We start from the raw sequence: 26,536 nt of genomic DNA on the forward strand, positions 1-26,536 counted from the left end.
CCGCCCACATGATCAAGTCACCTCTCACCAGACCCCTCCTCCACCACTGGGGATTACAATGCGACATGAAATTTGGGCAGGGACACAAATCCAAACAATATCATATGGACATTTAGACCCATGGCCCTACCTGGTTGACAGACAAAAATGAGCTAACTACAAGAAACTGGGAGATAACAATCTGCTGAATGAAAACCTGAATATCTGAGCTTATCTGGTTAGAGTTTCATTAAAATAGTTCTCCTGCCCTAGTATGGGGACAGGACAGAGTCAACCACATAATATCAGAATCCCAAGCCTAAATCAATAGGTTCAAAACTGAGCCATATAATTTACAGAAACATGAACAATCAAAAATAATACAAAAACTGGACATATGGCCAGAGTATACTGGAGGGTTCAGGAAGACAATCACCCCTAAAGGGAGGCTTCCACAACTAACAAAATGTATGGGAGAAAAAGCCACCACAGAAAATAATTCTCGTGTCAAGCGTGGAGACAATAAGTATATAAATAAGTTCAAAGCCATGAATGACAATCTAAATATCCCACTGCCCAAAATGGGATAACGTAAAACAATAAAATAGAGATAACAGAACAATCAAAATTACTTTCACCATTAGAGTTTTTAAAATCTTTTTAAAAAGATAAAGAAGTGATAACCATATGTTAAGAAAAGAACAGGGGTTTATAAAACAGAAAATAGATAAAAATAATCAAATAATGTATCTAAAAGTATGAAATAAAGTAATGAAAATTAATAATAATAACATAATACCAGAAATTTAAAACTCAATGGATGAGTTCAACAGCAAGTAGAAAAAGCTAATGAAAATTGATAAAATGGAAGATGGCAGAAAGAGGTAAAGGAAGGAAACCAGTAGAGGTATACAAAATGTGTTGGAATAAGAAGTACAGAAAGGATTTAATAGAAATTATTCGAGGAGAGAATTGAAAGACTGGAGGCAGGAGTATAGATGGAAGATGACAGTCAAAATATTAATAGCTCAGGATTTGAGAACTGATGAAGATATGAATTAACAGCTTTAAAGAGCATCAAAAAATTGCAAGGAGAGTAAATAAAACTCTGTTCACACTTAAAAAATATCACAGTGAAACTTCAGGACACCAAAGATAGAGACAATCTTTAAATCAACCAGATTGAGAAGAAAACATTTCTGGCCGGGCGCGGTGGCTCACGCTTGTAATCCCAGCACTTTGGGAGGCCGAGGCGGGCGGATCACGAGGTCAGGAGATCGAGACCACGGTGAAACCCCGTCTCTACTAAAAACTACAAAAAATTAGCCGGGCGTGGTGGCGGGCGCCTGTAGTCCCAGCTACTCGGAGAGGCTAAGACGGGAGAATGGCGTGAACCCGGGAGGCGGAGCTTGCAGTGAGCCGAGACTGCGCCACTGCACTCCAGCCTGGGCGACAGAGCGAGACTCCGTCTCAAAAAAAAAAAAAAAAAAAAAAGAAAACATTTCTAACAACTAAAGATCTCTGGAATAACAGCAGAGTTCTCATATCAACAAGAAAAGCCAGAAGGAAAATAATTAATACCTTACACATGCCAAGGTTTACTACTCATAGATCCTAGATGAAAAAATCATTAAAATATATATTTTAAGAAGAAAATGAACTCAAAAGCAAGGTATAAAATAAAATAAGCAGTGATGAAAAAAGATACTAACAGACATATACAAGGAATTAAATAAATATTTATTATCTAAAGAAATCATAACAATATCTGAATGAGCTAAAATAAGGTAGAACTACCATTCTCAACAACAAAACGATATTGAATCATCAAAGATATCAGAGTGAAACATTTCAAGGTCCTTGTATTGTAGGAGAATACAGCTAGTGATGAACTTTAGACTTTGTCAAATAAATGATGTATCTTATAATTTCAAGAATAATTATTTAAAGAATGAAAAATAAATATAAAAAATAAAAATTAGAGGAGGTCAGAAGAGAAATGAAAAAAAAACTGTATCAAATCAAAGGCAAGAAAGTCATTTTTAAAAAGGAACATAAGTCAAAACCACAATGAGATACCATCTCACACCAGTTAGAACGGCGATCATTAAAAAGTCGGGAAACAAGAGATGCTGGAGAGGATGTGGAGAAACAGGAATGCTCTTACACTGTTGGTGGAAGTGTAAATTAGTTCAACCATTGTGGAAGACAGTGTGGCAATTCCTCAAGGATCTAGAACCAGAAATACCATTTGACCCAGCAATCCCATTACTGGGTATATACCCAAAGGATTATAAATCATCCTGCTGCAAAGACCCATGCACATATATGTTTGTTCACAATAGCAAAGGCTTGGAACCAACCCAAATGCCCATGAATAATAGACTGGATGAAGAAAATGTGGCACATATACACCATGGAATACTATGCAGCCATAAAAAAGGATGAGTTCATGTCCTTTGCAGGGACATGGATGAAGCTGGAAACCATCATTCTCAGCAAACTAACGCAAGAACAGAAAACCAAATACCGCATTTTCTCACTCATAAGTGGGAGTTGAACAATGAGAACACATGGACACAGAGAGGGAAACATCACACACTGGGGCCTGTTGGGGTACAGGGGACTAGGGGAGGGATAGCATTAGGAGAAATACTTAATGTAGATGATGGGTTGATGGGTGCAGCAAACCACCATGGCATGTGTATACCTATGTAATAAACCTGTATATTCTGCACATGTATCTCAGAACTTAAAGTATAATTTTAAAAAAAGGAGCATAAGAAAATAAAACGTACAAGAAAAAAATTAAAAATAAAGATAGTCATTACACGATGATCAAAGAATGATTTGCCAGGAAAATATATTAGTTCTAGACTTTTATGTACTCAACAACATAAGTTGTTGTGATTATTGTTATAATTATTCAAACAATAAAAAGTTATTTAAAGTAAAAATTAGGTAGCCTCTCCTTCCCCTCACTCAGTATACTTCTTGGAAAAAAAATAATGTTTACACTTTGACGTGTATACTCTCAGTTTTTGTTGGCATATTATAAACATCAATTCACATACATAACGATTTTAAAAACTGGGATCCTATGATATATATTGGCAGCTTCCCAGGTCCATTACAGATTGATAGGAGGCACACATACACATACACACACATACACTCAACCACATAATGATGAAGCTTGGATTAGGTTCCTCATTTTTTTTATTTAACAATGTGGAACATACTGAAGCAAGATGGCCCCACAAAGAAAAAGCAGGTGTAACTTACTTCAACTTAGTTTTCCTTGGCTCTCAGATCACTAACCCAACAGAAGGTAGTGCTGCAGTTGTTGGAAAAGTTATTTCTTGCTTCTTAAAAGATATTTTATACTTACAGCTTGTTTCTTTTGGAAAGAACACACACAGTCCCTACTTTTAATAAATATTTACAGACATCAGGGACCACCTTGTTCTTGAGTCAAACTAAGCACCAGCAAACCATATCTTACTGGGTGTTTGGGGGAGGAGCTGACAGAGGCAGAGCCCTGGTACTCCTGACCAGGATGAGCACTGGCTATCTACTGACTCTGTTTTACTATCGACTTACACTGGTGTTTCTTATACTCTGGTATGAGGACCACAATTTAAAATCTATTTCTTACTGGACAAAATGATAGGAAATAACTGTATTTGGCCACTGGACAATAGGCAGCACAGAACTGTAATCCCTGAGAGAAAGCAAATAAACAGAGAGAGCCCTTAATGATGGCTCGATTTCTGCCTGGAAGCACTTTCCAGACAGGGAGAGGGGTCCCAAGAAGAACGTGACAGTCTCACTGAGTTGAAACAAGAGACTGCAGTTTAGGAAGTCTAAAACAGCCAGAATTTGTGAGGCATATGACCCAGGGAGGAGGAATCTACAGTGGAAAAGAGCTAAAGAAATCTGCATAAGAATTCCTTTGAGTATGTGGCTAATCATTTTTTCTTTTTTTGCAGGCAAAGAACAACAGGAGCTATAAACAGAATATTCCCAGAATATTTCTCACACAGGATTGTGATACATTTGAGTTGTGACCAGTCAGAGAAGAGAGAATCTTAGTTGAACATAAGAGGCATTCAATAGAGAACACAGACGGGTCATTCTAATGAGTAGAGATAAACAAGCCTCTAGTAAATGATACTCTAAACCTGTGCTAAAAAAGTGTTTTAAATGAACAATGAGAACACATGGACACAGGAAGGGGAACATCACACACCATGGACTGTTGTGGGGTGGGGGGAGAGGGGAAGGATAGCATTAGGAGATACACCTAATGCTAAATGACAAGTTAATGGGTGCAGCACACCAACATGGCACATGTATACATATGCAACAAACCTGCACGTTGTGCACATGTACCCTAAAACTTAAAGTATAATAATAATAAAAATATATATATGGAAAAAAAACTGAAGATATTTAAACTGAGATTTTAACACACTTCTCTCAGTAATTGATGGAAAAAGTGGACAGAAATAAGTAAGGATACAGAATATTTGAAAAACACTATCAAAAAACCTGACCTAACTGAATGTTTTATAAAACACTCTACCCAACAAGAGCAAAACAAACATTCTTTTCAAGTGCCATGGAACATTCACCAAGGTAAGACCACATGCTGGGCTATAAAACAATTCTCAATAAAGCTAAAAGCATTTTAAAATCATGCAAAGCATCTTCTATGACCACAATAGAATAATAAAATTAAAAATAAATACCAGAAGGACGTCTGCAAAATCCCAAAATAGTTGAAACTAAAGAACCTATTTCTGACAAAGAGGTTCTACTTAACCAATCTTTAATCACTCTCCTGAAACTTCTCCTAAGCCCATCTGTGCACTTCCTTGTAAAATCCAGTTTTAGCAAAGAACTCTACTAAGTCAGTTTAGCAAGAATCCCTTCCACCTCAATATATAAATCAAAGCCAATATCTACTTGGGTTCCTCATCCTCCACCACCCCCTAGGCTGTATCTGATCACCCTGGCCTGTCTTCAGTCAAAATCCTAATAAGGTCAGTTTAGCCAGAATCTCCCTTACCCCTGATGTTTCCTCTTACTATTTTCCAATCCACCGACCTCTACCTTAGCTATAAATTCCCACTTACCCATGCGGTATGAGGAATTGAGTCCAATTTTCTCCCCAACCGCAAAATCCGACTGTAGTGGTCCCTATCTATGATGATGGTCCTAAATAGTCTTCTTTACCAAACTTTAACAAGTTTCATTGAATAACGTTTTTCTATAATCCTTCTAAACAGTTCTACTTTCAAAGAAGAATCCAAGAGGAACTAGGAAATATTTTGAACTTAGAAAAATTTAAAATACACTTGAAAATTTATAAGGCACAGCAAAAGCAATCCTTAGATGGATATCTATATTGCAACATACAATACTTAAATTGGAAAAAAAGAAATATTCATAATGATGCAAGCTTCCAATTTAAAAATCTAGAAAAAGAAGACACATCAAGATGAACACTTTTTCATATGCTTATTGTCCATTAGTATGTCCGTATGTCCTCTTTTCTATTTATTTATTATTTATTTATTTTTTGAGACAGTCTCACTCTGTCGCCCAGGCTGGAGTGCAGTGGTGAGATCTTGGCTCACTGCAAGTTCCGTCTCCCGGGTTCACGCCATTCTCCTGCATCAGCCTCCTGAGTAGCTGGGACTATAGGCGCCCGCCACTACACTCGGCTAGTTTTTTTTTTTTTTTGATTTTTAGTATAGACGGGCTTTCACCGTGTTAGCCAGGATGGTCTTGATCTCCGGACCTCGTGATCCACCCGCCTCGGCCTCCCAAAGTGCTGGGATTACAGGTGTGAGCCACCGTGCGCGGCCTGGATGTCCTCTCATGTGAAATATCTGTTCAAGTGTTTTGCTCATTTTTCTATTGGGTTGACTGTCCTTTTCTTATTTAGTCACAGGAATTCTTCATATATTCTGAGTACTACTCCTTTCCTGGACATATATACTGAAAATATCTTTTCATACTCGGAAAGTAGCCTTTTAATTCGTTTAATGGTATTTTTTAATGAACATTAAGTTCTTGGTTTTAACATAGGCCAATTTATCAATTTTTCATTTCTATTTAGTGCTTTTTATGCCTGGTTTAAGAAATTGGCCAGGTGCAGTAGCTCACACCTGTAATCCTAGCACTTTAGGAGGCGAAAGCAAATGGATTGCTTGAGCTCAAGAGTTTGAGACCAGCCTGGGCAACATGGCATAACCCTATCTCTACACAAATACAAAAAATTAGCCAGGCGAGGTAGCATGCGCCTGTAGTCCCAACTACTTGGGGGGCTGAGGTGGGAGAATCACTTGAACCCAGGAAGTTGAGGCTGCAGTGAGCTGAGACTGTGCCACTGCACTCCAGTGGGGTGACAAAGTAAGACCTTGTTTCGAAAAGAGAGGGGAGGGGAGGGGAGGGGAGGGGAGGGGAGGGGAGGGGAGGGGAATAAATATTGGCCTACTACAAAGTCACAAAGATGTTCTCCTACGTTTTCCTCTAAAAGCTTTACTGCTTAACCCTTCACATTTAGACTATAATCAATCTATAACTGACTTTTGGGTTTGGAGTTGGCTAAAATATTCTATTAAATAGGTTTTTTTGGATTTTTAGCTATGTAGCTACATCATCTGGTATTTTGGTTGTCTCCAAATTTTCATAATTACAAACAATGCTGTAGTGAGCATTCTTGTATATGTGCTCATATACAAGATTCCTTTCAGTGTTTCTAACTAGAACTAGAATTATTACTTTTTTAGTACATACTTTAAAAAGTAGAAAGCATATTTCAAACATTAAAAAAGTATGGAGAATAATATAATCAACATTAATGTGACAACTAGATTTTAAAACATTCACATTATGCCATATTTAATTCATCACTTTTATTTTTGAGAAAAAATGAATTTATAAATAGTATTGCCCCATAAAATAATCTACCTTCTTCCCTCCCTGGAAATAATCAGTATCTTAAATTTGGTGTTTATCTTTCTGATCCATACATAGTATATATGTATGTGTATAGTGTATACATAGTACACACACACGTGTATGTCTACATATGTGTGTAGTTATGTGTCACTATATTTTTACAAATGTGTATGTCTACATATACATCCACAAAAATATATAGTATCATTTTGTGATTTCTAAAAATTTTACACTTAGAAATTATATCATAGTATATATACTATTATTCAACTTTCTTCTTTTAAATCAACTTTTGCTTTTTAAGCATTTCTATTTTGATAAGTTTAGATCTAGTTTATACATGTTAAATGCAGTAGAGTATCACATTATATCAATATATCACAATGTATTTGTATCTATCACTAAGAGACATTTAGATTGCTTCTAATTGTTCACTATTACCAAATTGCTGCAGTGAACATCCTTATTCATGTATCCTGTTTCACTACCTTTAAAAACATAAGAATCTTTAGTTTAATGAGATCCCATTTGTCAATTTTGGCTTTTGTTGCCATTGCTTTTGGTGTTTTAGACATGAAGCCCTTGCCCACGCCTATGTCCTGAATGGTATTGCCTAGGTTTTCTTGTAGGATTTTAATGGTTTTAGGTCTAACATTTAAGTCTTTAATCCATCTTGAATTAATTTTTGTATAAGGTGTAAGGAAGGGATCCAGTTTCAGCTTTCTACATATGGCTAGCCAGCTTTCCCAGCACCATTTATTAAATAGGGAATCCTTTCCCCATTTCTTGTTTTTGTCAGGTTTGTCAAAGATCAGATAGTTGTAGATATGCGGCATCATTTCTGAGGGCTCTGTTCTGTTCCATTGATCTATATCTCTGTTGTGGTACCAGTACCATGCTGTTTTGGTTACTGTAGCCTTGTAGTATAGTTTGAAGTCAGGTAGCGTGATGCCTCCAGCTTTGTTCTTTTGGCTTAGGATTGACTTGGCGATGCGGGCTCTTTTTTGGTTCCATATGAACTTTAAAGTAGTTTTTTCCAATTCTGTGAAGAAAGTCATTGGTAGCTTGATGGGGATGGCATTGAATCTATAAATTACTTTGGGCAGTATGGCCATTTTCACGATATTGATTCTTCCAACCCATGAGCATGGAATGTTCTTCCATTTGTTTGTATCCTCTTTTATTTCATTGAGCAGTGGTTTGTAGTTCTCCTTGAAGAGGTCCTTCACATCCCTTGTAAGTTGGATTCCCAGGTATTTTATTCTCTTTGAAGCAATTGTGAATGGGAGTTCACTCATGATTTGGCTCTCTGTTTGTCTGTGATTGGTGTACAAGAATGCTTGTGATTTTTGTACATTGATTTTGTATCCTGAGACTTTGCTGAAGTTGCTAATCAGCTTAAGGAGATTTTGGGCTGAGACAAAGGGATTTTCTAGATATACAATCATGTCATCTGCAAACAGGGACAGTTTGACTTCCTCTTTTCCTAATTGAATACCCTTTATTTCCTTCTCTTGCCTGATTGCTCTGGCTAGAACTTCCAGCACTATGTTGAATAGGAGCGGTGAGAGAGGGCATCCCTGTCTTGTGCCAGTTTTCAGAGGGAATGCTTCCAGTTTTTGCCCATTCAGTATGATATTGGCTGTGGGTTTGTCATAGATAGCTCTTATTATTTTGAGATACATCCCATCAATACCTAATTTATTGAGGGTTTTTAGCATGAAGGGTTGTTGAATTTTGTCAAAGGCCTTTTCTGCATCTATTGAGATAATCATGTGGTTTTTGTCTTTGGTTCTGTGTATATGCTGGATTATGTTTAATAATTTGCGTATGTTGAACCAGCCTTGCATCCCAGGGATGAAGCCCACTTGATCATGGTGGATAAGCTTTTTGATGTGCTGCTGGATTCAGTTTGCCAGTATTTTATTGAGGATTTTTGCGTGGATGCTCATCAGGGATATTGAAAAAACTATTACAACAAAAAAAGATAAGCAACCCAGTTTTCAAAATAGGTAAAGGACACGAACAGACATTTCTCCAAAGATGATAAACAATTGGCCAAAGAAACACATGCAAAGATGGTCAGCATCATTACTCATTAAGAAAATGCAAATCAAAACCCACAATTTTGCCCATAATAAAAAACAAAAACAGACCATAACAAGTGTTGGTGAGGATGTGGGGAAATAAGAACCCTCATAGACTGCAAACAATATAAAATTGTGTAGCCACTGTAAAAAAAAAAAAAAAAAAAAAGTTTGGCAGTTCCTTAAAAAATTAAACATAAAGCAGGGTACTATCACTAATGCCTATAATCCCAGTACTCTGGGAGGCTGACATGGGAGGATCGCTTGAGGCCAGGAGTTCAAGACTAGCCTAGGCAACAAAGTGAGACCCCAACTCTACAAAAAATAAAAGACAAACATAGATTAGCATATGGCCCAGCAATTCCACTCATAGGTTTATACCCAAAAGAATTGAAAACAGGTATTAAAACAATCCCTTGTATACAAATGTTCATAAGCAGCACTATTCAGAGTAGCCAAAATGTGGAAGGAACCCAAATGTCCACCAAGGGATTAATGGAGAAACAAATTGTGGTATACATATACAAAGGGATATCATTCAGCCATAAAAAAGTAATGAACTTCTGACACAGGCTTCAATGTGGATGAATCTTGAAAATATTATGCTAAGTGAAAGAAGCCAGACACAAAGGTCACATGTTGTATGATTCTATTTATATGAAATATTCAAAATAGGTAAATCCATAGAAACAGAAAGCAGATTAGCGGTTGCCAGCAATTGGAAGAAGGGACAAATGGGGAGACAGAGACTGACTGGTTAATGGGCATGGGGTCTCCTTCAGTGGTGATGAAAATGCTTTTGAATTAAAGTTCACTGCTAAACAACATCGTGAATGCACTAAATGCCACTAAATTGTATGCTTTAAAATACAACTAATGTGAAATTTATATATTGTTAATGGTTACCTGAAAATACATTTGTTTTCAAAATACGTCATCATTGGCAGACATTTTTTGCTAAGCATTTTATTTCCATCTCAGACAAATGCAGTTCCTAAAATCCTCATTTCTACCTACCAAAAAAAAAAGAATATATATATATATATGTATATATTCTAGCTTGAGAAGACTGGGAGACTTGCTTTGCAGAGGAAAAAAATAATGGCTGAACTTTCCTAGCATAATATTTTTATTTTAGCTACTTAAGCAATTATTATTGATTTTATAGGATATCCTTTAAAACAATGGCCAACATATATTTAATATTTAACCCCAAAGAGAAGTACTCCAATCCGAGCTATGCCACTGATCCGTAGCTTACATTTTATCATTAAGGAAAAATGACCAAAAGATCATTGAAATAAAGAAGATATATCTACTTATAATACATGGGGGTAAAATTTCCTACTTCTATAAAATAAAAAAGTTTTTGTATTATGAATTCAAAACCCCTTTACTACTGACTCCAGCTCAACTGCCTTCATTGACAAACTTGCTACCCAGAATTCTCAGTATCAACTAGGAAAACATTAGTAATTCTGTGCAAATATTTTGCATTCTCATACTTATTTTTAGACATGAAACAAAAGGGAAAGCAGAAATTGTAAAAAAATAAAAGGGGGGGCCTGATAGTCAAGTGTTTTATATAACGAACTCAGATTTGTTTAAAGAGCAATGGAAAGATACTAAAAGTTTTTAAACAGATGAGAGACATTCTCAGAACTATAGTTTAAAAGGTTAATCTGCAGCACTGTTGAAAATAGATATGATGAGATAAGGGTGGATGCAGATGTTTATGAGTTTATCCTAGTTGACCAAGGAAGAAATGGTGGTGGTATGAATAAGGGCATAACAGTGAGGATGGAAAGAAATAAGATACATCCTAAGGATGTTTGTGATGTGAAATATTAAGGCTTAGTATGGACTTCAATGAGGGGAGGTCAGAAAAAAAATAATACATAAACTTATAACACCCTAGGTTTCTGGTTTGAGGAAACTGATAGATTATAATACCATTTACTAAGATTTAGAATAATGGACGGGAATAAATTTGGAGATCGTGAATGTGGTTTCAAACATGTTGAATCTCAGTGAGACATCCAAAAGGAGATGTTGTGTAGACATTTGGATATACTTAGTTGCAGTTCAGAAAGAGGGGTCTATGCTAGATATACAGGTCTGAAAGTCAACTGGCAAGAAATGACTAAAATCATGGGATGATAGATGAGACTGTCATAGGCAAATATGCAAATAAAGTACAGAGAATGCCTATGACAAAGTTCAAAAATACTGCAACAGTAAACAGCTGATTTCAGGGGGAAAAGCTGGCAACAGAGAATGTGAATAGGTGGCCAGAGGTACAGAGATAAAACCAGAAGAGACGGTGCCAGTGTTGAAGAAAAAATTTGTTTTAAAGAGCGTGACCAGCTTTTTCATATACTGGCAAGAATTTGAACAAGTATCCTTTAGTTACCTCTTGCTTATTTAACAATTTACCTAGATTTTTCTGTCCTTGATTTAATTATCCTTAACAAATCATAGTCTAAAATATTGATTGCTATGATCTTAATTACGTCCTCTCAAAATCTGTATGTGACGTATGTGTTATATATGACATATGTCGGTCAGCTATAACTGTGTTCATACATCAGATTTGAACTCAGCTGAAACTCTAACCCCTAATGTGATGATAGTTGGAGACGGGGACTTTGAGTAGCAATTAGGGATAGAAAGGGGTCCTCATGATGGACTGAGTGGCTTTTTAAGATGAGAAATCTGAAATGTGACAATACACTGAGAAAGCAGCCATCTACAAGCCAGGAAGAGAGCCCTCATCAGGAACCTAATCCATCGGCACCACGATCTTGAATTTCTCAGCCTCCAAAACTATGAGAAATACATGTCTATTAAGCCACTCAGTCTATGGCATTTTGTTATATCAGCAAGAGATTTGCTTTAGCTCTGTTTCCACTCACAAGTAGAATACAGCTTTCCCTGCCTTGTGTCCCTAATATTCTCTTATTATTGCTTTTAATCACACTTTTGCTTGTCTTCTCTGCTAAGCTATGAGGACCTGATAAAAGGGGTAACATTATTTCTCTTTGTTTACCTGTGCCTAAAAAAGTACCCAGCTAAAGCATTTTACATAGGCTACAGATTAGTATAGAAAGACCTATTACTAAACCACTGCACATTTCTGATGTACTTAGCCAAGGACACAGAAAACACACAACGAATGTCAGTACACCCAGGATTCCTAGCAAGAACATGCAACTGTGGTTGACAATGTGTAATATAAAATTTGCTGGATTAGAGAAGCTTAATTTTCTGCTGCACTTGAGCCCCTTATTATAGTTTTATATCACCATTCTGAAAGAATATACACAAATATTTTCTTACTAATACTTTTACTTGGGAGAATGTTAACATATGTTGGACTGTGATTGGTAGTTCACCTAATTTAGCACTGGTAAGGCAACAACTTCAACTGAGTGAGAAAACTGACTAAGCCTGCAGGCGTTTCTGAAAGCTTGCCTCTTACTATCTAGCTTCCAAAAAGTGGTTTCACCTCACTAGCAAATGGCAGATACCCCTATTTAAATTAAGCCTTCCTAGAGCTTGAAACTATTAATCTTTACTGTATGTTCAGCCCCTAGTTAGTCCCTGGCTCTGAATTATATTGTTTAAATATTGAATGAATGAATAAATGAACACAAGAATGCTCATTAAATACTGAAGGAACCAGCCAATTTATCAGTTCACAGATTACTAAGTTCTTGGCCTTTTTATTAAAATATAGTTATGATATGATAGATATATCTTATAAATATAAATGAAATATTATAGGAACTATATTCCATGTAAGTTTAAGTCCTCAGATTCCTATGCGATAGCAGCAACTAATATTTCTGACCATACTCAGTGGTAGAAACTCTATAATCTCAGTCAGTGGTAGCATTATATTTTTAACCGTATTTTGTAAATTGATGTACAATTGCCATACAATGTTTTATAAAAGTCTTTAAAAGTTAACTTTTAAAATTCGATTTGGAAGTACTATTTAAATTCAGTTGAAAGGTAGTATTAATAGTATACCTTTTTTGTAGATTCTAACCTTACATTTAAAAGAAACTTATTACTGCAGAAAAAGGGGTACATCTTATTACTTAAATAGTTAAGACTGAGTATGAAACTAGATATTAATGAATGACTCAAAAGTAAGACTGCCTGGCCCATAGAAAAACAAGCTGAAACTTCTGTTTCCCAACAAGGAGTAGATGTATTTATCTCTATTCCTCCTGCTAATTAATTATAAAAAACCAGAAAATAATAAAACAAACATGAGACTTTGAAAAGTAGGGAAGGGAGCTCAAGAGTAGTGGAACAACATTAGAGAAGTGACTCACAGTGGTGAGTTCCTTGAGTTTTCTTCTTTCTTCCTACATACCCCAAACTAGTTCCCAGAGAAACTCACCACCTAGAAGTGCCAATGAACAGAAACAAAAAACGCTTCAAGTAAAGCCTACTGTCTCTAGCCAAAGGACCAGGAAAGGTGAGGACCAGTAAAACAAAAACTCTGCTCACCATGCCCACCCTACTCCAGCCATAATCAATTGGGGGGAAAAACAAAACAAAAAGCAGCCATGCTCTGTCGATGAAAGCAGAGTGAGGGCCAGGCATGGTGGCTCACACCTGTAATCCCAGCACTTTGGGAGGCCAAGGCAAGTGGATTACTTGAGGTCAGAGCTCAAGACCAGTCTGGACAACATGGTGAAACCCCACCTCTACGGAAAATACAAAAATTTGCCAGGCGTGGTGATGCATGCCTATAATCCCAGCTACTCGGGAGGCTGTGGCAGGAGATTTACTTGAACCCAGGAGGCAGAGGCTGCAGTGAGCCAAAATCACTCCACTGCACTCCACCTGGGCGACAGAGCAAGACTCCGTCTCAAAAAAAAAAAAAAAAAAAGAAAGCAGAGTGAGAAGCCTGTACTTTCACCAACACTAAGCAGGAACCCCTTCAAACTCTCTCAATGCAGTATCAGCAGAGGAAAAGTTAAGAGGTAAAAGGGGGGAGTAAGGCTCCCATCTTTTCCTAGTAGTATTGACGTGACCTTCTCCCTCAGACATGATACCATCAGAGTCCTGCTAAAATAAAAGATTTAAATAAGATCCACAGTCTCAAAATGTAATACAGATAATCACTGACTTACAAGGCTTCTCTTTACGATTTTTCAACTTTATGATGGTGTAAAGCTTTCGCAATTTTAACGTACTTCAAATTTTGAATTCTGATCTTTTCCCAGGCTGGCGATAAGTGACATACGACACACTCAGTGCATTATCATAAAATGGGTTTTGGCCGGGCGCAGTGGCTCATGCCTGTAATCCCAGCACTTTGGGAGGTGGAGGCAGGCAGATCACTTGAGGTCAGGAGTTCAATACCAGACTGACCAACATGGTGAAACCCCGTTTCTACAAAAATATAAAAAATAGCCAGAAGTGGTGGCTAGCATCTATAGCCCCAGCTACTCGGGAAGCTGAGGCAGAAGAATACCTTGAACCCAGGAGGCAGGGGTTGCAGTGAGCCAAGATGGTACCATTGCACTCCAGCCTGAGTGACAGAGTGAGACTCTGTCTCAAAAAATATATATAAATAAATAAAATAAAACGGGTTTTGTGTTAGATAGTTTTGCCCAACTGTAAACTAATGTAAGTGTTCTGAGCATTTTAAGGTAGTCTAGGCTAAGCTATGATGTCTGGTAGTTTATATGTATTCAATGAATTTTCTTTTTCCTTTCTTTCTTTTTTTTTTTTTGAGACAGAGTCTTACTCTGTCGCCCAGACCCAGGTTGGAGTGCAATGGCATGATCTCAGTTCACTGCAACCTCCACCTCCCGGGTTCAAGTGATTCTCCTGACTCAGCCTCCTGAGTAGCTGAGATTACAGGCATGCGCCACCATGCCTGGCTAATCTTTGTATTTTTAGTAGAGAAGGGGTTTCACCATGTTGTCTAGGCTGGTCTCGAACCCCTGACCTCAAGTGATCTGCCCGCCTAAGCCTCCCAAAGTGCTGGGATTACAGGCCTGAGCCACCATGCCCAGCAACATTTTTGACCTATGATATTTTCAACTTATGATGGATTACCTGGACATAACCCAAGGTATGTTGAGAAACATCTGTAGTCCAAATGTCCAGGAGACAATTAAAAAATAATTCATCATACAAAGTACAAGGAAAATCTATAATCAAAGATGAAATTATATTCAAAGGATGCCACCACCATGATATAACACATCAGAATTACTTGACAAGAACTTTAAAGCAGCCATGATTAAAATGCTCCAGTGAACCACTAAAGAACACTCTTAAAATAAATTAAATAGAAACTCTAAGCAAATAAACAATTATACATAAAGAAGAACCCAATGGAAATTTTAGAACTAAAAATTACAATAGCCAAAATTAAAAACTTGCTGCATGAGCTCATGAGAGAAGAGACAATCAGTAAACTTGAAGACACGACACAATAGAAATTACCAAATCTGAATAACAGAGACAAAATTAGGCTGAAAGGCTGAAAAATAAATTGAAGAGACCCTCAGTGACCTGTAGGACAATCATAAAAGATCTAGCATTCATGTGATTAGAATTATCAAAGGAAAAGAAATGTAGGGTTTAAAAAGGATTTAAAGAAATAATGACAAAAATTTCCCAAATTTGACAAAAGTCACAAACCTAGGGATTCAAGAAACAGAAACCCAAATAGGATAAACCCAAACAAATCCATGCCAAGACATGTTATGACCAACTTCTGAAGAGTAAAGAAAAAGGAAAAATGGTTGAAAGCAAGTAAACAGAATGATGCATTACCTATAGTGGAACAAAGATTCAACAGTGCATGTTGCATCAGAAACAATAGAGGCCAAAAGGAAGTAGCAAATCTTTCAAGTGCTGAAGAAAAACAATTGCTAAGTTATAATTCTACATACGGTGAAAATACCATTCAGTAGTGATATGGTCTAGCTGTGTCCCCACCCAAATCTCATCTTGAATTGTAATTCCCATAATCCCCATGTGTTCAGGGAGAAACCTAGTGGGAGGTGATTGGATCACAGGGGCAGTTCTCATGCTGTTCTCATGCTAGTGAGATCTCATGCTCTTGTGTTCTCATGCTAGTGTGTTCTCATGTGTTCCTCATGATTGGATCATGGGGGCAGTTCTCATGCTGTTCTCATGCCAGTGAGATCTCATGCTGGTGTGTTCTCATGCTAGTGAGATCTGATGGTTTTATATGGGACTCTTCCCCCTTCACTTCTCACTCCTCTCTTCTGCCACCATGTGAAGAAAGTCCTTGCTTCCCCCTCACCTTCCACCATGATTGTAAGTTTCCTGAGGCCTCCCCAGCCGTGTGGAACTGTGAGTCAATTAAATGTCTTTCCTTTATAAATTATCCAGTTTTATGTATTTCTTTATACTGTGAAAACAGAATAATACAAATAATGAAGGAGAAATCCAGATATTTTAAAAGAAAACAGCGAATTTCTTGCCAGCCAACTGATTTTAATAATTCTAAAGGAAGTTCTTCAAACTGAAAGAAAATTATAAAAGAAGAAACTTGGAAGGTTAGCAATGAGGACAGTAGAAAGGATAAATAATACCTCTATTATGTTTACCCATACATAAATTATTTATCTCTTATGGGTAAACATAAGAGACTACCCATGTTTTGCGGTTTATAATTATGTTTCACAGTTGAAGCAAAACCTATCACGTCTTGTGATGAGGTTCTCAGTGTAATTAGAGAAAATATTCGAGATAACTGTATTATAATGGAGAAGGGTAAAGGTATGTAAATGAAAATAAGGTTTCTAGATTCCACTTAAAGTAATAAAATGTTGACACCAGTAGACTGTAATAAGGTATGTATGTACAATATAATACCAAGAGCAAACACTAAAAAAAAAAAAAAAACTACTCAAAGAGATATAGTCAAAAACTCTATAGAAAAAATAAAATGAAATTCTAAAAAAAAGCTTAAGTAACCCATATGAAGGAATTAAATGGGAAACAGAGGAAACAAACAGAAAATAAATAATAACATGGCAGACTTAGCTTTAACTATCAATAATGCAAGGTAAAACGTCAGCATGCAAAATATCCATACACTAGCAATGTAAAATTTAAAAATGATATGGTTTGAAACTGGATTTCATAAAAATCAAAAACTTTTGCCATTCAAAAGGCACAGGTATGAGAATGAAAGGGCAATCTACAGAATGCAGTGCAACTCCTGAGCATTTCCCTTAAAAAATAAAAAAGTTATGTTCACACAAAAACCTGTCTATAGCAGCTGTATTCATAATTGCAAAAAACTAGAAAAAACCCAAATGTTCTTCAATAGATGGATAAGGTGGTCCATCCATAAAATGGAATATCATTTAGCAATAAAAAGGAACATATTAGATTAACCAACCCAAAAGAATCTCAAAGACGTTATGCGGAAAGAAGCCAGTCTCAGAAAGTTAATAGCCTGTATGATTCTATGCATATGACAGTCTGAAAAAGGCAAAGTTATAGGGAAGGAGAACAAATCGGGTATTAGTGGCAGTGGGAAGATCTGACTACAAAGGGGCAGGATGAGGAAATTTTTTGAGATGATAGAACTATTTTGTATACCGATTGTGGTGGTAGTTACTCAAATTTACATATATATTATAACTCATAAAACTGCACATTAAGCATTCAACATACTACATACAACGTTAAAAAATTTCTGTCCTCAAAACAAACTTGAATGACTATAGCACTGATATTTAATGCCTTATTGTTTTATCATGACACTTTTTGACATTAGTTTTTAATATTTTTGACATTTATTTTTAACATCACATTTCATTAAGAATGTTTAATACTAAACATGTTTCCAAGTTCCCTGAGAGTAGAAAGTCTGTCTGGTATTCTCAGTTCATTGACCTAACAGACTGACTATCACACAGCACTCAAACATGTTACCTGAACAAATGTTTTGCAAAATAATGCAACCCTCCCCCAAAAAGCTTACGTTAAAGTTTATTCCATTCTTTGGCATTCTTTTAAAAAATTTTTCATTACCTGTTACTAAATTAAGACTGATCTAAAAAATAACTATTTCACAAATTGCTTATCACGTTAATGAATATCAACATATTTCAGGGAAAAGTTCCACACTTTAATAATGACACGGCATTTAATTCAAGGAGCTATCTGTAAAATGCAAATATTGCTGAGTGAACAGATCAGGATTCTGAGTTCTCTAATTTTAAAAAGGCCTCATTACTTTTTCTTTAGTTCCATTTCATTAACAAATAAAATAAACTCCAAATGAATCATTTATACGTAATCCTTCCTAAATTTTCTTGAATAGTTAGATTAGGTCTCTCAACTAATTCACTTTCTTCAAAATTACTTTCTCTTTTAGAGACAGAAAGGTCATTAAAGATCATCAGATAAAAGCATTGATACATTTACAACATGGATGAAACTTGAAAACGTTACGCTAAGCGAAAGAAGGTAGTCTAGGACCATGTACTAAATGATGCCATTTATATGAAATGTCTAGAATAGGCAAATCTATAAACACGGGAAGAAGATTAGTAGTTTCCTAGGGCTGGGCAGGATGGATGGGAGGGCTGGGGAGTGACAACAAAGTCGTATGGGCTTTGGTGAGGAGAGTGGGGGGGGTGATAAAACTGTTCTAAAATAGATTGTGATGATGGATAGTGCAACTCTGAATATACCAGTGAATTATATATTTTATATAAGTGAATTGTATGACTTGTGAGTTATATTTCAATAAAGCTACTGAAATTATTAGGAAATGCCTCTGGGACAAATCTATGACTCTATAAAACAGTTTTCAAGATAAGAGACTTCATTATAGCATCAAATATTTAGAACTAATAGAGTATACTGCATTTTAAGAGGTAAATGGGAGTATACAACATTTAAATCTCATATGGTCTGGTCATTTCCTCAAAAGTTTATCATTACATGGAAAAGGCTGTAAATAAAAGTTATACATGTTATCGTGTAGTATATAAAATAAGCTTCTCATTTACAGCTAAGACAATTCGGTGACATTTAATTACATTATGTCATGAGGCTAAATTCTAGCAATCTGAAAGACACCTAGGCTTTAAAAAACTGTATGCCTGAGTGTCAGAAATTAACTCTAAATGAAGAAATAGTTAAGTAGCAGAAGAGGTTAATTATATTGGTCTAACTCCTTTTAGTCTTAAAAATAAATAAATAAATGTTCTTTCTTTGCCAGGCTGAATATAATAGCCTGTGAATTATAAGATCAAGCGACCAACTGTATGTTTTCTAAAATACGAGTATCCTTCATCAAGTTTTATACTTAGGGTAGCTAAAACACCTATGTGGAAAAATCAGCAGTAAGCCCAAAGGACAGGCAGTGCACAGCAAGAAAGAAGGCAATTCCCTCATGTCTTCTGCAGGTCACTACCAAGGACCATGTTAGCAGATCCACACCAGACCCTTAACAGGCATTTCTGCTGCTACCAGTAATTAGCTTGGACAGCTCCAGCTCCAAGAGTAGCAGCAAGGCTACACCATAATGAGCTCAGCTGGGATTAGCAGGACAGGGCAGGGAACCAAGAGAGCTCAGGCATTCTGCATTGCGTATGTATCTAGGAGATCAAACAAGGATGGCTGGCTAGGTTATCCCCTCTCCACCTCATTCCAAAAATGAAGCACGGCAGTGTCTAAAATACAGGCTAATGAAGAGTGACACCTCCAACAGATGAGAGCCACACTAATTAACACAATCCCTAGATCATATTATACAGTTTCTGTTAGAGCTAGCAACTGTGCAACTTGTTATTGCATTATATATATATATATATATATATATATATATATATATATATTTAAAACCTAGTCTTTTTTTCTTTTATTGGCAAAAATCAGATTATTTCAAATTTTATAAAGTGTTTCTTTAATAGCCTTTAAGCCATAAAAAAATTTCTCCCAAGTATTTTATCCAAGTCCATATTGTTAAAAATGAAACTCACTTTTGAATCATTAGCTCCTGATTTTCCCTTTTGAAATATGCCAGTTCATTCCACACAGCATCAGAATCTTCTTGTCGAAGTTGTTGGGGATCTGCTCTCTTTATTTTCCTGATTTCAGTCCTATTTTTAAAACAAAGTTGCTTTTTCAATTAACATGTCTGAAGTGCAATAAAAATTATTTTATATATTCCTTAAAATTTAAAAATATCTATTGACCAAATTTCTAACCCGAGTTCACCATTTATTGAATGAATTTCCTAAAACCTAAGCATGTAGAAATCAAAACCCTCTATCATAATTTTTTGAAGCTAAATTGCTACTGTGGAAAGCAAACTTTTAAGCAGACACATGATATTCTAAGGTCTATTGCTCCCATTCAGTCTAGTATTAATAAAAATAGACACTGTAGAATTTTAACGGTGCCCACCCCCCGCACACAAAAAAATCTTTATGCAACCAACTCATCTGGAATTTGCTGCTAACCAAGATGAATGTGGTATAGATACCTTTATCTTTTAAAAAAACTATTACCAGTGAATATGTCAGAAAGTAGATTCCACTCTTCTAATGATTAGTTAAAAGTTAGGTGAACAGAGGATAAATCTAGGACAAACTGCTTTATCACTGCTTTACTGACAAGTGATATGAAATACTTCCACTCATCAAAGAAAAAAATTAGATGTGACAATTATCTAAAAGTGATGCCAAATGCCCTTTACATTTTCATTTTCTGAACATAAAACAAATTCTTCATTTTTATTTTGTAAAAGTGCTGTACCGGCCAATTTAGAAACAGTATTTCTCTACAGAACAGACCAATGTGTATCATCAACATTGCCCTAAAGGATCCATCTCAAAAGATGAGAAGGTAGTAGATTTTCTGTACTCATTCAGTCCTTTGCCCTCTGTTGATACTGTTAACAGGGGAGCCACTTACAACTAACCAAGATCTGAACACCTGTTCAGAGCAATTGAACTGAGACTGCCAATTCATTCAGATAAGCTAGAGAACAAACTGATGGATAGTAAAGATCTTCAAATTGCATACTAGGTTGAAGTAGTTTTAAGATAGTTAACTATATATGTGAATTTCATATTTCTCTAGTCTTTCCATTAAAATTTAAATACTTTTGGAGTTATAAACATTTTAACACCAGTATTTTATTTATTTAAAAGCAAGTTTTTCAATCACATGGATATTAACCATTTTTGCTTTAAATTACATAATTTTATTAAGTTATTCCATTGATATTAAAAATGTGTACAATAATTCATAATCATTGACTGCTAATGATATCTGCAAATGTGAGGAAAATCTATAGTTATTACCAACACATTCCTCTGTTTTAATTTGTTATAGTCTCCATTTAAAAATTCACAATAAAGATTTGACTACCAAATAATTTCTTTAAAACCAAACAAAAGCCATTAAGACACCTATATAATGCTACTCCATTCCATTTAATATTTAGGGAAATGCCTTTATGAGCTATGTAACTCACATGCCACTGCCTTCTTCCCACTGTTTTAATTGCTCTTTTACTGCTCTGTAGTTGGTCTGTAACATCTGTAGCCGTTCCTTGCGTTTTTCATGGGCATCTCTTAGCTCATCATTTTCTTGGCTCTGCAGAACACAAAAAAGCAAGTATATATAAGTTTGAAGAAAGTATTAATATGTTTCAAATAAAAAGTTACCCATCTAAATATGAAATTTGAAAGAAAATAGTGTGTAAACATGAATGAATCTGTAATATGTATTTAAGCAGAAAAAAGAATTTCTCTAGTCACAGAATACATTTGCTTGATAAATTCAACTCAGTCAATGCATTTTTAAGCTGCTCACATAATTTCAAAATTTTATCATTAAGATAATTTCACTCTTTTCCCTGTTGTTCATTAGTATACATTCATAAGCCTATCTTACATACTTTGAATTATTTTCATTTTCAGTATAAGGTTTTATCTATACATAAACCATGATTATTTTATTAAAGTGCAAATATAATTAGTATAAGGACATTAATCAGAGTAAGAACAATTATTTAGCACATGAATTCATAATTAATATTTACTAAGGCACAAGGATTACACATAAGGAAAAAATGAGACTGGACCCTATGTTAGAAGGAGCATAGTTTAACCTTCTGGGGTTGTACCATGAAGAACTGGAATGGGAAAGCTAGGCTTACAACTCTTAAAGAGGTTATAAAACAAGCCATCCAAACATTACTTTGTTGTGTCAATACCTAGGTTAGACAATTATAGTCAACTACTTCATTTATTTTTATTTTTCTGGAAACAGGGCTTCCCTCTGTGGCCCAGGCTGGAGTTCAAAGCTCACTGCAGTCTCAAACTCCTGAGCTCAGGCAATCTTCCCATGTCAGCCTCCCAAGTAGCTAGGACTACAGGCGTGCAGTATCACACCCAGCTAATTTTTTATTTTATTTTTGTAGAGACAGGGTCTCACTCTGTTGCCGAGGCTGGTCTCGAACTCCTGGTATCAAATGATCCTTCTGCCTCAGCCTCCCAAAATGCTGGAATTACAGGCATAAGCCACAGTCAACTACATCTAATATATAGCACATGAGATCAATTTTCATTTTTAGATATACATAAAATGAATTTATAAAGACCAAATTCTTAGTCCTCAGAAGATATATGCACAACTCTAAACTGTGCTTCTCAAAGTAAAATAAGTAACTTCTCCAGTTTCTTCCCTCATGAGAATTTCAAATATTTTAATAACTCTTATCATATTTCTGTATGAATGAACTTGTATACTTATTTGGTAGAGGCAACAGATACTCTCTAATATTATAGTGAGGTGAGATGAGTAGGCATATGGTAATCAGAAAGATATGAATTCCATTCTTGGAGCTTGCTCCTGTTAGTGGCATTATCTTAAGAACACCATTGAAATTAATTCAAGTTTTTTCCTGCAAAATATGGAAAAGAAAAAAGAGGTTTAAATTTTGATGAAATAAGTTAACCCAGGTGGTGGGGCCCCAGCCCTATTAAGGACACAAAGCAAAAGTTAGCTTCTTTCAGTCTCCTTTTCTCACACGCTAACAGTGATGCCCTTATCTTTTAGAAACCAAGTAACTGTTTTCTTGACCTCTCATCTAAACAGTGAGATAATATTTTATAGAGTCTGCATTATTTTACTGCAATTCTAGCTGTCTCAGCAGTATGGGTAGTCTGTGATTCTACTTTCACTATGTTTCTACTAGGATAGTTCTCTTAAGTAGTTATTAAGAAGTATTTGAGTCTTGTTTGTAAGAAGAAGTGTTCTATATGCCATAAAGAAATGAAAGTGCTTGATGAAAAATCAGAAGAATGGATTCAGTTGACAAAGGCATTCAAGATAAATGTTTTCTAAGTAGTTTTAGAAGATACACAAATCACACATAATGCAAATTTGCTAAAGTAGGATAGTTTAATATATGAAGTAAAAGTAAAAAACTCAGGTTATTGAGTTCAATTTTGTTCATTTCAATTTAAGAACCATACATGAAGAGTCTATTATATTTGGATGTTGTGTTGATAAGAGTTCAAATCTAGCTGCTCAAAGTTAACTAAATTTTACTTTGATCTAGTTACTTAAATTCAGTTATCTCAGGTTATCCATCTTCAAAATAGAAGCTATTTATATCTCTTCTGCTAAGACATAGAGAATAATTTAGTCTTGAACTTGAATTTTTCATATTAATTTGGTAAACAATCCAAATACTATCTAATGTCTTTGAACAAAAAGCTTTCTAATGTTATGTATGTGAAATAAATAATTTAAGTTAGCAAAATAGGAGATTAAAAATTATTAATGTTGGTACCTTCTCATATATGAACATGACTTAATTATGTTTATTGAGATTCCTTAAAACCTAGAAAACAATATTAGTGATTTCAGCAAGATAGATTAGAAATTTATTAATAAAATAATTTAATTACAAGAAATTAATAGGCTGGGCACAGTGGTTCATGCCTGTAATCTCAGCACTTTGGGAGGCCGAGCCAGGCAGATCACTTGAGGTCAGGAGTTTGAGACCGGACTGGCCAGTATAGTGAAACCCCATCTCTAAAAAAAAAAAAAAAAAAAAAAAAAATTAGCCAGGAGTGATAGCAGGTGCCTGTAATCTCAGCTACTAAGGAGGCTGAGGCAGGAGAATCACTTGAACCCAGGAGGCAGAGGTTGCAGTGAGCAAAGATGGCGCCCCTGCACTGCACTCCAGCTTGGGCGACAGAGAGAGACTCTGTCAAAAAAAAAAAAAAGAAAAGAAAGAAAGAAAAAGAAAGAAAACGAAGGAAGGAAGGAAGGAAGGAAATTAACAGACCATATTGGAAGAGATTCACGTCAAAACATAATTTCAAAAGAAACTTAAACTAAAATGTGCATCTTAAAGACTTCTATGATAGCTTTCTATAATTATTCTTCATTGAATCAAAGTTCTTCCCTCAAACGCTTATTTTACAATGACTTTCTTAAAAATTATTATATATAAACTCAGTGTTTGGGGAATGACTAAAGTTCTTTGTTAGAGTCATCAGAAACTGAGTAAATAGAACCTCAAAGATTGACCAAGATGTGAAAATAAATAGAATAGGACGTACAAATTTTCTCAATTACTTTCACAATGATCCTCTGTTAAATTCATGGAACAAACTGAGATTCTTATATGTATTGACACTATTTTAAGGATTTTTCAGTACTGCCTCAACTACCATTAGTCATTGAATTCATGTGTTTTCCCCAATTGTCCATAGAAACTAACTATATTACACCATTAAACCAAAGACTAAGACTCAATAAAAATCTCCTGAGCTCCATATATCATTCATGATGTGCCAGACTCTGTACTAGGCACTTTAATTAATAAAAGCAGTGAATGCTGCCCCTTCTGATTCCCAAAGCTGTAGTGTAAAATGTTCAATATTACCAAATAATTTTGATTTTCCTATAGTAATTTCAATAAGTGGCTCTTTCCACTAAGTATTAATTATAGAAAAAATAGTTTTATCCTATGCAATACCATTCAGGACACAGGCATGGGCAAAGACTTCATGACTAAAACGCCAAAAGCAATGGCAACAAAAGCCAAAATTGACAAATGGGATCTAATAAAACTAAAGAGCTTTTGCACAGCAAAAGAAACTATCATCAGAGTGAACAGGCAACCTACAGAATGGGAAAAAATTTTTGCAATCTATCCATCTGACAAAGGGCTAATATCCAGAATCTACAAAGAACTTAAACAAATTTACAAGAAAAAAACAAACAACCCCATCAAAAAGTGGGTTAAGGATATGAACAGACACTTCTCAAAAGCAGACATTTATGTAGCCAACAAACATGAAAAAAAGCTCATTATCACTGGTCATTACGGAAATCAAAACTACAATGAGATACCATCTCATGCCAGCTAGAATGGTGATCATTAAAAAGTCAGGAAACAACAGATGCTAGAGAGGATGTGTAGAAACAGAAACACTTTTACACTGTTGGCAGGAGTGTAAATTAGTTCAACCATAGTGGAAGACAGTGTGGCGATTCCTCAAGGATCTAGAACCAGAAATACCATTTGACCCAGCATTTAGAGAAATACCTAATGTAGGTGACAGGTTGATGGGTGCAGCAAACCACCATGGCACGTGTATACCTATGTAACAAATCTGCACGTTCTGCACATGTATCCCAGAACTTAAAGTATAATTTTTTTAAAAAAAAGTTTTATAGATAAGCCTTCTGCTTTAATTTTACTTGCTTCTTAATTTATTATATCTAACAGTAGAGTGTTTACATAAGTCTTATAAAATTATCAAAATCTAAACTATTAAAAATAAAACTCAACTAGATATTATTTGCAAATCATTTGATAGACATAATTCATAAGAAAAAATCTTCTAAAATGCAGTTTCATCCAAAGATTCACGTTTGGGGACGCTGCTGTCAAAGTGTAAATCATGCATTAAATTAGTCCTAGAGACTATTGTTCCTTTATCTTACTTCAGCAATAGACAGTAAAGTTTTATGAAAGTGTAAATACAAGATAGATAGATACAGTTCAAAGAAAAACATTTCTTCATTTTAATGGCACCAGAATAAATGCCAGCTTAAGTCATCCATCAAAAGTTGGATATCTTAAAATAAATATTTTTCAAAATATCCAAATACTTTCTCTATAACCTTCTAACAAACACAGGTTAACTGTAGTTTGGATTATGATCCAAACTTTGACAAACAGTAAGCAAAGGCAAAATAATAGTACTTTATTTGGGAACTATTACCACCAAAGATCTTACAACAAGTCAAGTGTATGGCCTGAAAAATGTATTTTATATCACTAATTAATATATTTTCCTACAGGATATACACAAAAATATTCCACAGGCAGGTGCTGAATGAGATCAGTTCATTAGATCATTCAATAAAACATTTACTAAGTACTTCCTTTGGATTTTGTAATTAAACTAGCTAAACTAGAG

At 35.3% G+C, this 26,536-nt stretch overlaps 1 protein-coding gene across 6 annotated transcripts in view; it reads right to left on the reverse strand.

Moving 5' to 3' along the window:
- The window catches only part of CNTLN (centlein), a 369,272-nt gene that overhangs the window by 140,652 nt on the left and 202,084 nt on the right, over positions 1–26,536 (reverse strand). For all 6 annotated transcript variants that reach the window (XM_055294179.2, XM_055294183.2, XM_063609088.1 and 3 more), the window contains 2 exons: positions 21,559–21,680; positions 20,057–20,176 (listed from right to left, as the gene is read on the reverse strand). In XM_055294179.2, coding sequence (XP_055150154.1) covers positions 20,057–20,176; positions 21,559–21,680 — 242 coding nt within the window. The remainder of the gene's footprint in view (positions 1–20,056; positions 20,177–21,558; positions 21,681–26,536) is intronic.

This window comes from Symphalangus syndactylus, chromosome 9 (assembly GCF_028878055.3).
Source record: "Symphalangus syndactylus isolate Jambi chromosome 9, NHGRI_mSymSyn1-v2.1_pri, whole genome shotgun sequence".
Taxonomy (NCBI): domain Eukaryota; kingdom Metazoa; phylum Chordata; class Mammalia; order Primates; family Hylobatidae; genus Symphalangus; species Symphalangus syndactylus.